The sequence below is a fragment of the Strix aluco genome, chromosome 21 (genome assembly GCF_031877795.1).
Source record: "Strix aluco isolate bStrAlu1 chromosome 21, bStrAlu1.hap1, whole genome shotgun sequence".
Lineage (NCBI taxonomy): Eukaryota > Metazoa > Chordata > Aves > Strigiformes > Strigidae > Strix > Strix aluco.
Genome location: NC_133951.1, coordinates 1,688,919 through 1,706,835, shown reverse-complemented (window position 1 = coordinate 1,706,835; position 17,917 = coordinate 1,688,919). Strand labels below are relative to the sequence as shown.

General features: G+C 36.3%; 1 protein-coding gene across 2 annotated transcripts in view; it reads right to left on the bottom strand.

The window, feature by feature from the left end:
• TBCD (tubulin folding cofactor D) overlaps positions 1–17,917 on the bottom strand; it is a 129,409-nt gene that overhangs the window by 71,597 nt on the left and 39,895 nt on the right. For both annotated transcript variants that reach the window (XM_074846842.1, XM_074846843.1), the window contains exon 15: positions 2,374–2,530. In XM_074846842.1, the coding sequence (XP_074702943.1) occupies positions 2,374–2,530 (157 nt within the window). The remainder of the gene's footprint in view (positions 1–2,373; positions 2,531–17,917) is intronic.

The following is a 17,917-nucleotide window of genomic DNA, read 5'->3' as shown; positions in this document are numbered from 1 at the left end:
TGAAGCAGGTCTATTCTGGAACACCAGATTCTCTTTCTGAAAGTCATCCAGAAACTGTGGATGGCATCATGTTCTAGCACAGCTTGGCGTTACAAGACTCCTCTCCTTTAGTATCTACACTATTGTAGATGAAACATCAAAAACCCATGAAACTGCTTTATCAGAGAGACAAGGCTAAGATGTCTGAGAATTTTGCCTGCTCTCTTTGCAAAGACATGACAGCTTAAAAAAAAGAAGAAAAACAACATTCGGCCTTAAGAAATTTGATAAAAATCTTTCTAAGAACCTGCTGTCAAGGTCTCAAAAAAGCCCAGGTGCAAGTACCACAAAGATAAGAGACACTGTTGTGTGACCCTGCATTAAAGGACCAGCATTGGAAAGAGAGGATCCAAGGATGAAGAACAGCAGAGACCAGCAAGGGCACAGCGCATTAGGACCAAGGAATAAAAATGGTTATGTAGGGCTTACAGACTGTCCCAAAGACCTTTAAAAACAGGTTTTAAAGAAGAAAGAAAAAGGCACATATTCATTGGGAACCTGCTGAACTAAGTAAGTAATCCTGTGTTTCCAAACAAGGCTTTTTGGATGAGATTGATATAGTCCTGCCAGCAATCTGGAAGCAAGGCAGCCCCTAGAAATTGAACCGGATATCCAGGACCAAAAATGACTGTATCCTTCAAACTTTTATTTTTAAAAAAAGATAATACTAAATGACTACTGATCAAAACCCCTCCCATGGAGACAAAGATGCCTGAGTTGCTGCTATCAATGGTTATACTAAAAGTCTGCCAAGAAACAGTTAGAAGCTACCTCTTCGTGTTTGCAGTGCAAATCACCCATAAAAGACACCTAGAAATGTCAGCCCGTGTGCTGCCAACAAACGGAGAGAATCCCACAGCAAATAGGAGGAAAAGCACAAGACGAAGGAAAAAAGAAAAAGGTAAAACCAATTTGTATCTGCAAAAGTATCATCGGTATTAAGTGAAAAAAGCTGCACTAAACTCTAATTCACCATTGCAGTATCACAGATTTTGATTTGGAAGTATTTTGAAAATTTTGGTTTTGAAAGCTTTGAAACAGAAACCACGGATTGAAAAAGAAGTACATGCATGTGTTTCCATTCAACTGTGAGTTTAGTACCATGGTCATTCTGGACTGGGGTACTCTATAAAAACAGAAGGTATCAAAAAAGAAAAAAAATTCCCTCATGTATGTTAACTTTAAAAAATCTTATTAATTATAATAAAAAGTCTGTTATTCAGAAGTGCTATGTTACTAAGAATTCAGAATCACTATGTAGAGCTCAAATTCTTACCACTTTCAGAAACTGGAAGTGATTTTATGATTTACTCAAAATAATCTTTGAATTGAAACACTTCAGAATGAAAATTATAAATCGTACAGAAGAACCAGGAGGCTCCAAAGAGGCTGTTTAGAGAAGAGCTGAAGTGTAGTTTATTCTTTTAGACCTAACCTGCTCAAATTGCAAGTTGTAAGCCGGTCAATAAAGACATGCTACATTCTTTGCACAACACCCATCTGTATAAAGTACCAAAACTGCTGTACCATTAGAAACAAGTGTTCACCTGAAAAGTAACTTCTTCTGTAAGTTTTCTCTTCTTCTAATAATTCCAGCTCTTTATGACTCCATAAAACAACTCCCCAATTTTAGAGTGGTTTGTTATTTCTACCTCTACTGCACTAAGGTCCAAATCTTCATAAACTTCCTGACTCTGTTTCACTGAGTTATAAGCATAAAGTAGGTGATCAAGCAGACAGCAGATGACACACCTCCCCCCCGCAAGCCTCCACTAATTTCTCTGATTCTTCCTACAGTGAATTTCTTTGGAGTTTTCTTATGACTGATAAACAGAAGGAAATTAAGTCATCACAGTCGATAAGGAAATATTTAGATGCATTTCATTTCAAAAAGTTAAACTACATCATAACGCAACAGGAAGAAATTTTAGACTTCAACAATTACATGGAAAGGCAACACTATTGTTTATGTCATCGTCATCCCACCCATATTCAATTTTTTAAGATATTCAGCATATCTGTTAGCACGAATCAATGAACTTGATTAAAAATTATCATAGAGAAACAAAAATATTCATTCCTTGGCAAACAATATCCAGAGATCAATTAATTTCATTCATGTTATATGGGACATACCAGCTACTTTTTAAGTATTTCCCCTAAATGGATGTATCACTTTTAAATGTCTTAAAGATAGAGCGTTAGACTCCTAGATTATTAACTTCTAGAATATACAGAATTAGACTATTAAATTAACTTCTAGCTCCTTCTGAATTTTGAACAGATTTAAAAAATTAACTGTAAATAGCTCAGTTTCTTATTGCCACAACTCACCTTGAAATCTGATTAATGAATGGTATGAGTTCTGCAGGATCATAAGCACGAGCAAAGGCCCAGCACACATAGCATGCTGCATCTCTCACGTTGGAACCCACACTGCATGCCCCCCTCTTCTCGTCATATGTCAGTGCTTTCAAAATGACAGGAACAACTGTTAAATTGAAAAAGGTACAAAAGCAACAATTAGGACCATACAGTGAAAAAAAAAAAAGTGTAAGAGCATTCAGTGATCCTTAGAGAAAAGACACAGGGTGGAGTTGCGTATTCTGAAAGAAAAGCAAGCATGGCTCCTAATAAGTGCTAATTTTGAAGCTGATTAGAAAGAAGAGTTGTTTTTTTAAATACACCATTTTGTTTCTTTGTAGCAGGTTATTTCCTTCAAATATAATTCAATGAGGCTTAAAGCAAGAGGATTACATAAGTAGTAACACTGATACAATTTATTACTCAGTGATACATGTTTAGAAGTCAAAGTAATTTTAAAATGCAAAACTTTTAAAGTGTCCGCTTTTTAAAATACTGGACTTTAAATATTACAGCAGCATCTATCACTAGAAGAAAATATTTCTTAAGAAATACAGTACTGTAACTACCATAAGCTAAAAGAATCAGTACCCATCTATTAGCAGGCAGCATTTCTCACGGTAGAAGCCCTAATATGACAAATTCTTCTTAATTAACAATGCTTGTGAATCATCAATATACCAATCTTGAAAGGGACTTAAGTACAGTTTTTGCATAATCTTAAAGGAAAGTGACATGTTCGGCATCATTCTTGCATTAAGCAAGCTGTAATATTTTACTCCCCATAGAACTGTTACTTGGAGCAACTTCAATGCAGTGTTTTAAGCTTGAACCTCTCAGCACTGCCAAACTGCATAGATCATAAAGACAGAGTATGTCTAAAACTGCAATGGAACCTAGAAATGCAAACTGCTGGGCTTCACTCTAATTTCTGCTTTTACTCTCATTTCTGCTTAGACATCCGAAACAAGAGTGACGACTACGTGCCTCCTCACCAGCACAGAATGATTTAATGACCGACCAGACGCCTTTGACGAAGGAAAACAGTATACAAAAAAAAAGTCAATGTCTTTTTTTTTTTTTTCCTATCAGTCATGTTAATTATATAAATTTCACCAATGTATCAGTTTTTGTTACACAGTGAGGAAATAAGATGGAGATATTTGCATCTTAAACAGCAATATGGAATCACGCACTGCACTTGCGAATGTACTCAAAATGCACTTAAATTGATTCTAATCCCCAAATTTGAAAATGCTGTCTCATGTGGCCCAGTAGAGAGACTCAAGACAGCCATCCTGGGAAGGTGCCTTTTATTTCTCAATCAGGCTTATTTGGGATGGTGAGGACAGGTAGGGACACTAAAACACAAGACAGCATTTAACAGAAACTAAACTATACCTCAGACTATTAATGTTACACTGGATGAATCCAACTAATGACAGGAACTGGAAGAAATGAGCAGCAGGAATACACTATGTTTCTGAATGGAAATATTATACTGTGAATTCTTGAGAATATTCTGTTTCTCCTTACTGATCTAGAAAATCATCCTCGACTGACAGTGTCAGGATCTCTTCAATGACATACATACTCCAGAACACTGAGCTTCATTCTGGGAGAAGAGTGGCTTTACCTCTGTTCGTGAAACAAATCACGATCCAAAAATCAACTTACACCATAGCCATTTTATCTAAGGCAGCTCTTCGAAATGTGTGTATCAAGCATTGTTTCCCGATTTAATGGACAACCTGAGAAACTCTGGATTGAGTATGTTTAGCCAATCAAGGCCTAAAAGCCACAATATACCATGTCTCTGTGCCACATTTTATTGAGGGAGCTCCAGAGGAAATGCAGTTGCACAGAGTGTAAGCCCAGGCTGAGCACTGGAACCACACAATACCATCACAGCAGGACAGCGGTAGAATACAGCTCTTCTGTTTTTCAGTCTCGTTGGAAAAACAGAGAAAGAGTCATAAAGATCCCCAAATCTTATCACAGAGGCCTTACAGCACAGGTACTGTTATTATAAAGTGATAAAAATAAGCTCTGGACAACAAGTAGATTAAGAATTTCACTTTCATGCTTATATCCCCATCAAAATTGCAGAATATAGTGTTTCTACTTCCAAAAACTTATAGAAGAAGCTCTTACGCAGTTGTAGTGATACACTGCCAGAGTTTAATAAATACTGTATGTATGCAAGGCTCCCCAGAGGGCTTTCTTTTGGTATCTGCAAATCCAGATATATAATTTGAATACATCTCTCTCTAGATGGCATGTCTTTAATAAATGAATACTGTCTGCAGAAACAACAGCCTCTAGGAAAAACAAAAAAAGAACCACTTTCTCTCTTGATTTTCTTTCTTGTACCAAATTTATCAAATGCATCTTTCTTCCTTAGAAAATGCTTGTCAAAAGGTGATCCCATTGAACAAGAAATGGGATCACTGAACTGTATTTCATTAGCAAACTGCCTGGATATACTTGAGTGGATATAATCAGAAAATAATTAAACTTCAATGTACAGTTCATCACTGTATGCCTGCTACTTTAAACAAAAAAATATGCATCACAACTGGAGAAGGGAAGTGTCAAAATTCATTTTTACCTATTAAATAGAGCAATAATTAATCATATCTTGTCGATCCCTCTATTAGGAGCACAAGTACTCTATGGGAAAAAAAGCAATTCCCATTCAGGAACAATGATATAGCAAAGAGGGATGGATACTTGGGCACTTCCCAGTTCCGAAAGAAACTGCAATAAAAATCTTTAAAAATGTTGACTAGCTTGTTTCGAAAAATGCTGCATCAACTCAGGGAAAAAAAAAAAAAAGTAATTTGCTGGTTCTACAGGAACACTAAAACAGACGCCAAAGGCAATTTTGCAAAGCTGCTGCAAATTTCCTTCAGCACTGGGTGATTACTCCAGCTACTTTAGACAGCTGTGAGTGCAGTCTCATCTCTCTGTGCACTGAAGGAAATGTGGAAGAAGGACCCAACAGCAGGTGGGTCACATTTGTATTGCCTGGATGAAACAAAAACGCCACGTTTTTTCATTTCAGGGCATTAATTTCCCAAATGGTAGGGACAATACCAGTGGCAGCTGGCTTATTAGGATCAGTCTAAGCCAGAGGTGATGCTGCCAGGGGTCTGTACCAGCAGATACTAAGAAAATGCCAGGAACAGCAGCACTACTACTCCAAGCAGCTCAAGCTTTGCCCATTATCTTGCAGCGGGCCTTTGGACTCACACCTCTTTGATGTCCTACTCCTGTGCCTGGGACTCAAAGTATTGCTGCTGCAGGAGAAACAATGTGACTGCAAAGTCTGAAGAGCAAAAGGGGATAATGTAAAGGAAGGATACAAAACTGGACATTTAGAAGGTGGAAAACAAGGTGAAGTTTGCAGCAGTAAGGGCTAAGTAAATATAAATACAATGACAACAATAAGGGAAATACTAATCTAGAGATCATCTGTTAAATTTTCCGTGCTATCACTGGTTGAATATTTACTGGTGAACTGTGGACTATGGGAAATACTATAAAAAATTGCTCCTGACAAATGTTTGCATGTTTGAAAAAGCAGGTCCAGAATTAGATTTCCTGTTGCCATTTAAGAGTCATAAAGATCCAAAAGAAACACTACCAAAAATCCCAGTTTTCCCTTCATTCTTTACTGTACAGTTCTTCAAACACAATGCAGGTTTTTTTCTCCTATAGCTTCCTACAGTGTCAGAAGAGCCTGACTGAAGGAAGTCATGAAGGAGCAGTACAGGCAAAACCATCTGTAGTATTTAGTTCACTGTAACTGAAGTATCTTAGAAAACACCTTCCTAATCCACAGTTTGACAGTTTTCACATTATCTCACATACACTTTTCATCTCCAGTCTAAACACAAAACACAAAGTTAAATTTTATTTATTTTTCTCTGATTTAAACTGTTCACATTCATACTCTTCTAAAGCATTGTTTGATACACAAAGCAGCAATGAAGTTCAAAGCTTTGCAGTCAGCTTATACATTTTGTATCTGTTATGCAATTTCAATTCACCATTATAATCACCTCTCAAATATTCAGTATGGTCACAGTGTTGTACTGTGATGCTCTGTATTGTTTCAATTTGTTCAGATTTAAAATCATGTCAAAGTCATACTTAAAATCAATTCATCAAAAAAAACCCACAAATAAAAAAAGCTTTAGAAAAAAGAAAACCTTCCAGAAGAAACTTAGTTTTGAAGGGTGGACACAAATTTCTTTATTTTTGAAATTATGAACATGCTGGTTTTATTTAAAAGTAGGAGGCTGGAAGATACAATAAGATGACCTGAATTGTTACTTAACTTTAAAAGTTACCATTTCTTTCACAGATCTACATTAAAAGTTTGCCATTAAAAACAGAGGACAAGTAGTGTCCACTCTCAAACTAATTATTAAAACAATATCCACCTGTCTAGGTCTGTGAATGCTCAAGAAAATACAGTCACCTTTACCTGTAGCCTAGAGGTATTAATAAGCACCTGCTGCACTCCACCCTGCCTTACCTAACAACATAACTGCAGGTTGCAACACAGCTCTTTGCTCAAGTCTTGTGAAAATAAAGAAACAACTTCTGGCTTCAAAGCATTACAAACAACAGATTATTTTTTTTTTCTCTCATACAGGAGACAGGTTGCACAGATATTTTGCTTTTTAAACACAGACTTTAAAAAAATCAGATGCTTAGCACCTTTCAGGTGCAGGTGATAGACACTAAACAACTAGTTCAGAAAACTTAGGGAAGGTATTGTATACTGAAAGGTGACATGTACATAAATAAAAAAAGCCTCATACTAGTCCTTTAAAAACATACTTTACACAAACCTAGACTATCACACATGCCATCAGGAGCCCTACATTACTTTAACTCCAGACTGTATTTTTTAATTTATTGCAATGTTTATCATACAAAACATACAAATATAGCAATTAAACAAACAAACAACAACAATAAAAACCTGTTCCTTAGCCTTAGGTCTTGTCTCCACAAGAAAATTGCAAAATTTTGTGTCAACCCTATTTCATTTAAAACAGATTTTCACTGGATCTCAAGTTAATTAAGAATTGTCTAAGTTTAGTTTACAACTAAAATACGCCACTCTTAAAAGCAGATTAAGCTAATGTTACCTCTTCAATAAGTCTTGCATTTTGTATGGACCGTTTATGCAGAGAAGCCTTCTCAATTCATAAGTAATATATTGAAAAACCTTCTATTTTAGTATTTTTTCTTATACATAGTTTAACGAAAAAATGGATGTCTGCTATTACAGAAGTATTGTACACAATGTCACTGTAGGAGCAGCTAACAATATTACAATTAATTAATTAATTATGAAGCTTAAACACAGTTTTAAGTATCAACAGAATGAATAACAATTTTATTCTTCAAATTTTACTTCAACAAAACTAACTCATTGCAGAAGTGTCCTTCGGTAGGTTCATCCTCTTTGTCAGCCTCAGGCATTAAAAAAAGTGTAAACAACCGTATCTACAGTATGTCAGCTTCCCCTGTTTTAAATAGCATACCTATCACTATCATTCATATGCTAAAAAAAGAACTCTGGCTTTTCAGTGTAAAGAATTTCAGATTTGAGACCACATACTCTTACATGGCACTCTAACCTCTTTTATAAAAAGAGGCAGGTCCTAATTGTAACTTCATTAGGGCTGTTATACTAATATTTAATATATCAACACAGATGCAAACATAGATAATTTCAGGTTAGGCCCATTATCAGAAATACATGTTTGTTTAAAGTTCTGCCAAACATTTATGATTTGTTCTCATTTTCTATATAAGCTGCCTACTTCAGAATTTACTCTTAAAGGACTATTTCCTCAAGAGGATAAATTCTCCAATGAGGATCAGAAAACACATGTGCTGCTTTGTCTGTTGAAAACTTCTCAGCATTTCTGTGAAATGCTCTAACATTGCATCCTGTAGGGCAAGTACCTAAAAACTGTCAACAGGCGGCCTCTCTTCTCTCATTCCTGCACCCAGGTCTGACCTAGTTAGGAGTTTGCCAGAGAAGGGAAGAGTATCACAATGCATGCACGCTCAGAAGATATGTGAGAATTTGACAGCCAAAGTCTCTTCAGCTGCCATAACTTTCTCACAATTCTTAACACTGACCCATGTATATAAGGCTATATACATGCATATCCACAAACCAAATAAGCAGTTTCTAACCCGTGACTATGAAGGGCTGTGTCTGTCTGGTTGCAATCTCAGCTCAGTCTCTTACTACGTAATGAATTGAGAGAGTCTTTAATTATATGATCACGTGATATTTTTTTTCCATGGACCTATCTCAGTCAGCACACAGGAAAGACCTGCTCTAGCAATGAATCACAGCTGGGCAGCAAGGGAGATTGTTGTCTGCCTCACTGCTGAGGGAGGAAAATATGTAATGCAAAAACTGGCTTTCAGGCAGAGAGAAGGGATTGTTGGTTAGGTTGGATGTTGCCCTAAAGAACTACATTCTAACTACATCCCTGCCAAAGACTTACTGTTTGATACCAGTCATATTACTTAAATACAGGATTTAAAAGAAATGGACGCTGGCTCTTATTTCCCAGGTATCTGCTTCAATAAACTAATGGCAGGTTTGCAGAACTCCTACAACGCTGAAATTAGTGTGAGCTTCTGAGTGTGGCAGGGGGCCAATGAGGAAGCAGACAGATCTGGATTTTGGCCAGCCTATCTCAACATCATTATGTAATGCAGCCATAAAAACTCAAAATCTTTAAGCACCCCTACCTGGCTACACTGAAAGGCCTTGCAGCTGACCCAGGACAGTATTGATCTACCTTCTCTGAAACGGAGTGCAACAAATGTTTTGGGGATTCATCTACCCACTCAGGCCCAAGGCCATACTAGAGACCTTCACAGAGGTTTACAGCTAACAGAGCTCTTCCTTTAACTTAACCAGTAGCAAACTGCAGTTTAAGAACATGAAGAAACAGGCTTAGGAAGAAATCCTACTAAGCAAACGAATTACTTACTCTGAAGGAGTATAAAATTTTTCTAAACTAATAATACTGCATGTCAGAAAAGAAAAATCACCAAAGAAACCCCAACCTTTAGGCTAAGGTTTGCAATACTGAGATAAACCCTACAGTGAAAAAGCTAAAAGCAATTCATTGTCATTTATTCCCTGCTTAGTATTTATACCTTTTCCCAGTTGCACTGGGGGAGGGACCTTCCGTGTTACAGCTTCAGCTACGGCATTTATTCTTGCTCATACCTGCTGGCTAGTGGAAAAAAAAAAAAATCTCTACTATTTATAATGCTTCCTTGCTAATTTGAAAACTATTACAGTGACATACACATTATAACTTTTAAAAATACTATTTTCAAGACCACGCATTATTTTTAAAGTTCACCTGGGTGTTAGAGAAAAGGAATTCTTCTGCAACCAGCCTTTCAGGTTTGGGTGTTCTATATTTTCTAGGAGTCCACCTAAGACAGGTAGATTTTTTTTTCATTTCCTCCTGTATCTATGATGAAAAGTACCTGGAATCTTGCCAAAAGCCTCACAATTAACTACCACTACAGAATGGACTAACACATTTCAGAAGCCTGACTTCCTGATGCGTCCTCCTCCATAAACCCTGACAGCTGTAAATCAATATCAAACAACTTATTCTGGAATATGAAAACATGGAAGGTAATCCTTAAAAACAGAGTATGTAAACAAGTTTAAGAAGTTACATAATAGATTTCTATAAGACTACTTAAATCTTAGTCTAAATTAAACCTCTTCCTAGAACACACTTCAAAGCAGTATTTTTTTTTTTTTTTAGGGTTTTTTTTTCTTTTAATAAACGGCACAGTGAAATTGGACAAGCAAAAATGCTCCTTTTTTCATTGTGTGTAGAGTTTTTCAGACTTTGTGTTTTTTTAAGTATATCAAGCTCTATATAAATACCAGGACGCACCATTCTCTCTACGCTCAAATAAAATACACAGGAATCCAATCTCTTATCAATACTAGCAAATATGCAAGCATTCTCTGAACCAGGAATAGATAATCCAGTACTACCACAGAGCACATATCCACTCTAACCAAATTAATAATTTTTGCAACAGAAGCTGAAGGAATTTTAAAATTGCAGACACAGGAGTCATGCATACACAGATACTCCTTCAAAGCCACAGCATCTGCTGTTGAGATCAGCTGCATCTATTCGAAACCTTCTGACAGCACAAGAGACTTCATTTCATAAAACTTTTCACCAAAAATATACTTGACAATGGGACATTTTTAAAACAGAGAAAAAATGTCAACTGAAATAACCAGTGTTTCGTATTTAAACAATTCAGCAGAAATAACACACAAAGTATTTCCCTAAGCCAGGGTCTTTCTGGATACTGGTAGCACTGTGTCTGACCTCTTTGAAAAGGTAAAAAGCACACTGATTTTGTCACTGAATCCCAAGACAACATAACACACCAAGTCCCCTCTCAAATCTATTTCAGCCCCCTCACTAACAATACTTAACTGCAGACTTCAATGCTCCCTACTTTCTTCTTGAACTTTTTTGTTTCTCCTTTTCTTCTGAAGCTAATTTATAAACAGAAGAAATAAAGCCTGGCTCTTCATGAGTTGTTTTTTTCCAGCCTCTAGGTCTACCCTTTCCATTTATTCTGAGTTTAAAAAAAATCCAATTCAAGATTTGGATCACTTGCATTGACCCGCCAGTATCAGACTTCTGAATTAGCCATTATCTGTGTATCTCATCAGCATTATTGCCTGCTGTTTAAATGTTGCTTTCATTGTTGCCAGAGTTAAAAAAGGACAGAGGGATTGTTGGATTGTTTCAGTCTATTCACTGTGAATAGGTAAGGGTATATAAGAAGGCTGGCAGATCAAAAGTAACATCTTTCTGGCTGGAATCTTCCCAACATAAGCACCAATTCATTGCAAGTGTAACCATGCAGTTCTAATCTTCTTTCCCCGGCTTCCTCTTCTTACTCTTCAGAGACGCAAATGTTTCCAACCTTAAACATATCTGTTTTTATAGCAAAAACAGGATCACATAATGAACAACAACAACAAAAAAAGAGCAAGTTATCTTTGACTGTGAAACACTAATAGTTCTACTACTGATTTCATTTAAGTGACTTTCTAAGGCTTTCAATAGAGAAAGTTTAGGCTCCTAGCCATTTAGCAGATATAGCTGCAACTATTCAGTGGTCAGCAAGCCGTTGAGGGAATTTAACAGAATACTTTTAATCTCACCACTGACATATTAAGAACGCCTAGGAAGTTTCATGTTCCTATATATGACACACCTTATTAGCTAGAAAGTTTATACTATGCTGTCATCAAGAGAAATTTTAATAACGTCCTTTCACAAGCAAACCAGAAATTCAAGTAAACTAGGATTCTCTTGTTTGTTTAGTATTTATCCCCACCCAATTAAATAAAAAACCCCTATAAATAATAGTCTGAAGCCTACAAAACCACAAATACAGCACAGAACAAAAGATGTGAAATCATACTGAAACCACACTGAAATACAAGTTTTTGGCCCTAACATATGCTGTACAATAAGAAATGAAGTGTTTAGAAGTGCTGCAATTCCAAATGTAGAAATCAGATCATAAGATTTTTAAATTACTTCTGACCATTTTGATTAAAAAAACCCAAAAGTTTTCCCTACATGCAAATTTAGCTGCATGATCCGTTCTAAAAACAACTGAAATTTTACAGCTAAATGGTAACAAGTAACTTTGAATTCAAAAACATAACAGACTTTGAGAATTGCAGCATTAGTATTTTTTTAATGGAATAAAATAAAACATCAGATTTCACTTGCTGGCTTATACTTCCCACTTTTAAAATTTCTTTAAGTAGTGGATAACATTCAGTAATCATAATAATCTTTATAAAATTTGGCATGTTTCAAAGCATAACTGAAAGCTAAAAATATTTTGAGTCAAGGAGTATTCATTATATGCCTCACTGCTTTCTTTGTGAGAGTGGCATCACAGCAGCACAACGCCAATTATGCCTCAAAGAAAAATATGCGGGACTGACTTCATATATACTAAAACTGCACATGGCACAACTCAGGTCCTACTACTGGATTCTATGAGAAAAAATTCATCTAGGTGAAAGAACTGTTTCAGAATCTCTGGCATAAGTCTGAAATCAAAGCAGAAAAGGAAAAAATATTCTGCATGAAAAATACTTTAAAAATAATAAATTTTAAAAGGGAATTATAATCAGAGCATCAAGTAGAAACTGAAGAAAGGTACATTTTACAACTCTGTTGGAATGACTATCAATGAAAAGAATGATTATTAAAAATCCCTTCTTATAAACAGTTCATAGTTTTGCCTGCAGTCTCAGTTTCTGATGTTACCTACTTCCCCCAAGATGTTTCACTGCCCAAGGGTGAGGATGGGAACCAGAAGGAAGATCATCCTAGTTCCAGGCCAAACACTAACAGTACAGGCCACAATAAATATCTAAAAAGATGATCTGCAGTTACTAATAACTGCTGAGCTTTTATTCTTTTCCCATACAAATAATTTGCTCTAGTAATCATGAACAAGTGGCTCATAAACATCAGCAAGGTAATCTGCCCAGACATATCTCCAAAGTCAGGGACTGGAATCGTTATGAAAAACAAAGGCACATTTCAAAGGTGTTATTCGAAAAGCATTAAGACTAATAACTATTCATATGGGATAGAAGAAAATAATTATGAGAATATTGTACAAGAATCATGTAATGTTCTGGAGCACAGCATGAGTTACAGCAATTATATTCAAATACATTTGCCCCCTTCTGGGAATGGTATGGAATAACCTAGTCCAAACACGCCAATACAGATAGAAAAATCTGTCAATAACTTCAGCTCAAGTGATCAAAGAAAGAAAAAACTGCTTTCTTGAACATTTAGCTCAAAGCCACACATCAAGATAGATAACTAAGATGACAAAGACAGAAGTAAATATTGGCAGTCACACAGCTCTAAGATGTTTCCTTTATGTGGCAAGCTAAGCTTCACTAGCTCCACGTCTGTCAGTATTCAACTACGTGAGATTATTCACATCTACCTATGATCGTTCCTCCTGGAATAACTAACTAGTTCATGAATTTGTAAGGCATCTCTAGAAAGATATGGAAACATTGTTGATGACTGACAACCAGTGGACATCCTCTCAAAGTCAGTACCAGAAATCTGGCTGATACAAGGTAAAGTCAAAAGAGCAGAACAACTCAGTCACCAGGGCCATTCTTTGCGTTAGAGCGGAAAGTTAAGAATTATCTGATCAACGGAGAGGTTGATAACTGACCAGAGCAACACTTGGCACTCTTTCATACATCTAGGGAACGGAATTTTGAAGTGCAAGAGGAAAATAAAAATTAGGTGAGTAGTGTATCAAGAATAGACATTTTGTTTTCTATTTAGTGCTAAAGCTGAGCAAAATATTAATATAAAAACATGAAGGAAGTTTGTAACATTTACAGGATAGCAGTTTTATGCTACAGTAATTAAACCTATGAAATTCAGCTAAACACTTATTTGATACTGAATTTTAAATAGAACTTAGAACAAAGAAGTATATTCTACACCAAAGAAGATATAAAACTAAAGCTTCAGCTCTCCAGAGATACAAAAAAAAAAAAAAAAAAAAAATCACATTTTTAAAAAAGCAACTTGAAGAAAAATATCAATAAGTCCAAATTTTACTGTGTCAATCTTTGTGCTCTTAATTAATCTGACTTGTGCTCAGGTAAAACTAAAAAGGGTGCTACCAACAGGTGACTGGGTTCAGTTTATCTAATACTCAGGATGCAAGCATAATGAGTTAACAAAAATAAGTGATGAAACAACATCACTGCAATCAAGACTTATTACTTCTAGAAATATTATCACAAACGGAGCTCTCACGTTCCTTTTCCAGGGTCTACGAATGAATCTTTTCCCCCAGGTTTGGATTTATAATACCATCCAAGCACCAAGAAAAGGAGCATTTACATTAGCTGTTCTTTTTTTCCCAGTTCTACTTTGTTCACAGCTGGTTTCAGCTGACCTGACTAATAATAGCAACTTCCAGGAAGCAGCTAGATTTAAAACATTATTCTCCTTGGGTCAAGGCAGCAACTGGACATCACGTCTCCCCTCCACACAGCACATTAGGGAAGCGGGATAGGGAGAGGTGGGGGGGGGTGTGTGTGTAATAAAATCAAAGTTCAAATATTTACTGCCTTTTATCCCCGTTCAGTCACCTACGTTAAAGGAGTCCTTCAATGGCTTCCTCTAGATGCCAGAAATCACAATTTTCTTTCAAAACAAAAAATCTGATCTGATTCTATTCAAGGAAACCTACCTCCACCCCTTCACATGCAAAAAAAGAAACCTGACGATGCCTTCCTTCAGCTACAGACAACACAAAATGATCCACATTTGCAGAAGAAAAATTAGGACAGTTATGTAGATTGATATGGCCAACTTACTGACGTGAAAGAAAGACTATTTGCTACCAAGTGAGGACTACGGAATAACATCTTCTGTTGAGAAAGCAAAGGACTTTTCTCCTTAGGTCTTTTCAGAGATGCTTCTGAATGCAGACATTACAAGATCTTTCTCTGCAGGTGGAAATTTCTAATATAATACTTCCCTTCAAAACATTTTCTAACTAAATAGAAGAACGATGAACTACAAACACTCTTGTTATTCATATAAAGCCAAAGGATTTACAAACAACTAGACAGTAATATGACATGTTTTTACACTGCTAAGATGCATTATAGGAACATAATAAGAAGAAATGTATTAAAAAAAAAGAGCCACCTTTCTACCTTAACATTAATGATTGCTCATATTCAGAAAAATTTTCCAGAAAACTACACTGGCAGAGCAAGAGGAAGGATGGTGATCTGCGTACCTATAGGAAAGCAGATGTCCATAAGTCATTCCATCAAGATAAAGGCCACACCTTTAAAATTATTTTTAAGACACTGCTTTAGAGACTGATTTTGAAACAACTTTTACCCACCGCCTAAACAGGTTTTGTAGTGACAATTCCTTAATAATCTTCATTCAAAAGACCATACCTTGTCAAGTATAAAATTCATCATACTTCTGTATTTAAAATTTTCAATAATCTGCAACTGTCTTATCCATAGAGCAGTGGGTGAAACAAGAGGGTTATCATGTTCATGCAGCTAAATTTAACAGTTCTGAACAGAAATTTTAACGTCTCAATAACATTAGAATTAGTAGCCAAAAACTCCTTTGTTTTTACATTCAGTAACAGGAATGGTTTTTGGAGAGAGCTACAACTATCAAAAGATTTTCCTTTTAACAACCAGTACGCAAGAGGTTATTATTTCACTAAACAACTCAGCAATGTCACTAGATGACTGGTAAATACACTAATGAATTTGTAATTTATACTCTAAGATGCAACTAAAAGCAAGTACTAGCACTAATCAGTGGATGATCAGTTGACTTCTCCTTTCACCACTACGTTTCACAGTTCCTAAGCAAACATATCAACGTGATAATCAATTTCTTACTGAGGTGACTCCTTTCCGTTTACAGGATCTGTACATTTGACTGTTGATTATAGGCAAGCTTTGGCAGGTTCCTGTGGCAAGCAAGCTTGGAGTTAGTTCAGTCCCGCCTTCAGAAAGGAGACTCATGAAGGACAAAAAGATTTAAATAAAAATGGAGAGGGGGAGGAAAAAAAGAGCAAGAATATTAAAGCTACAAAGCCATTCAATAAAAAATGTCAGTTTCTAATAAAAGAGTAAAATCATTGTTTTTAAGCTTTGCTACCCCCTGTGTATAGTCAACTCTGCTGCTCACAAGTCACTTCTAGGAAAGTTAAATATATTAAAAACTCAGTATATTACCTAAGCCATTTTTGACCCCACATTGCAGATTGCTACTCAGAAGAACAGCCAATACAGTTTAGAGTAAAACTTGGTTGTTGGAGGGCACAAAAGCGACAAGAGCTCTCTTCGATAGCTTAGATGCTGAGGTAATGCTGAATGAAAGCAGTGGACGCAAACAAATGAATTGTAGCTTCAGGCTGGAGTAATATCAGGTGCATCTCTACACCCCGAGGGCTCAACTCCTACACTTCTTAAGTCCCTCCCCCTGAAACAACCTCCTGCAGTTTCACTTAGAGATCAAGCAGAGAACAGGTACTTCTCCCTCAGCAGTGACAGCTACAGCTTACCAACAGTGATCACCTTGAAGGTTTCAGACATCTATGCATCTGGTAAGTACATTTCTTTAGAGCATTTTTCTCAAAGAAAGTGTGTTCATATTAACATCTAAAAAGTAAATCAGAGGTGTTCATTTTTCAGCTGTCTCAAAAGCCTAGGTTACTCCTAGCAGGTGCATTTATTGCACCAGTTTAAGCTTTCAGTAGAAAGTTTCAACAGGAGAGGGAAATATTTTAGTTTGGGAGAAAAACTAACTCTTGCAAGTTTTGACAATAATTAACTCCTGCTGGTGAAAAGTGTTTTAAGCACCTTATTTCATACAAGAAGTTAATATACTGAAGTATGACAAAAAGCTGTATTGCTTAAAACTGCTATGGTTAGTCTGGCAACTATTCTTCACAGAGTAGTGTTGGGTTAATCTGAAAAGCTTGTATGAAAATAAGGTACTCCAGTTTTGATTTATTAGTTTTTCCAGCTTCTGGGAATTTAGCACAGCAAATTGTATTGTTTTGAGTTATCCTCTCTCTAGTCAATTAAAGCGTATATTAAGACATTGAATTATGAACTTTATATTTTCAAAGATTTTCATTTCTTACTCACGCTGCCTAACCAACTTACTTAATCTGCTTCTGCACTTCCTCTCACACGCACGTACACACACAGACACACGCGCGCACTCACACACAAGCTCACAGTCCTCTTCAGTCCGTACCTTCAACGCACGCTTCCTTGCCAGTCAGTCCTCACTAACCCACTCCTCTCACCCATGTTTCCCCCTAATTAACAAACAGTTGCGTTAAAATTTATCTTTCAGTTTAAAGGAACTGGAAGTTTAGAAGGGAGTGGTAGTTAATCACTGGAAAATCTCAGCTAGAATAAAACTCACAAATCTTGTTCTTGCAACACTCTAGGTAGGTGACAATGGCATGTCCTTGAGTTATGCAATAATGCCACATCACAATATTTTAATTATAGCATGTCCTTCAAAATGTTCCACCCCAGTGAGTACTCCTGGTCAGAGAGATCAACATCACCAAAAGGATACTGCAATAATAATGGAGTGTGCATGACAAACTGTTACGTAGTTTGCTAAAGCAGTGTCCTAAAAAGAAATATAATTACCATCCCTGCTTGTAATAAAAGACATTTTGAAATTTCCTCTTTGATCAACTGGGCATCTTAAACAATTTAGACTACTTAAAAACCTAAAAAACAACATGCACATGTATATATGTACATATATATGTGTGTGTATGAATACATATGTGCATA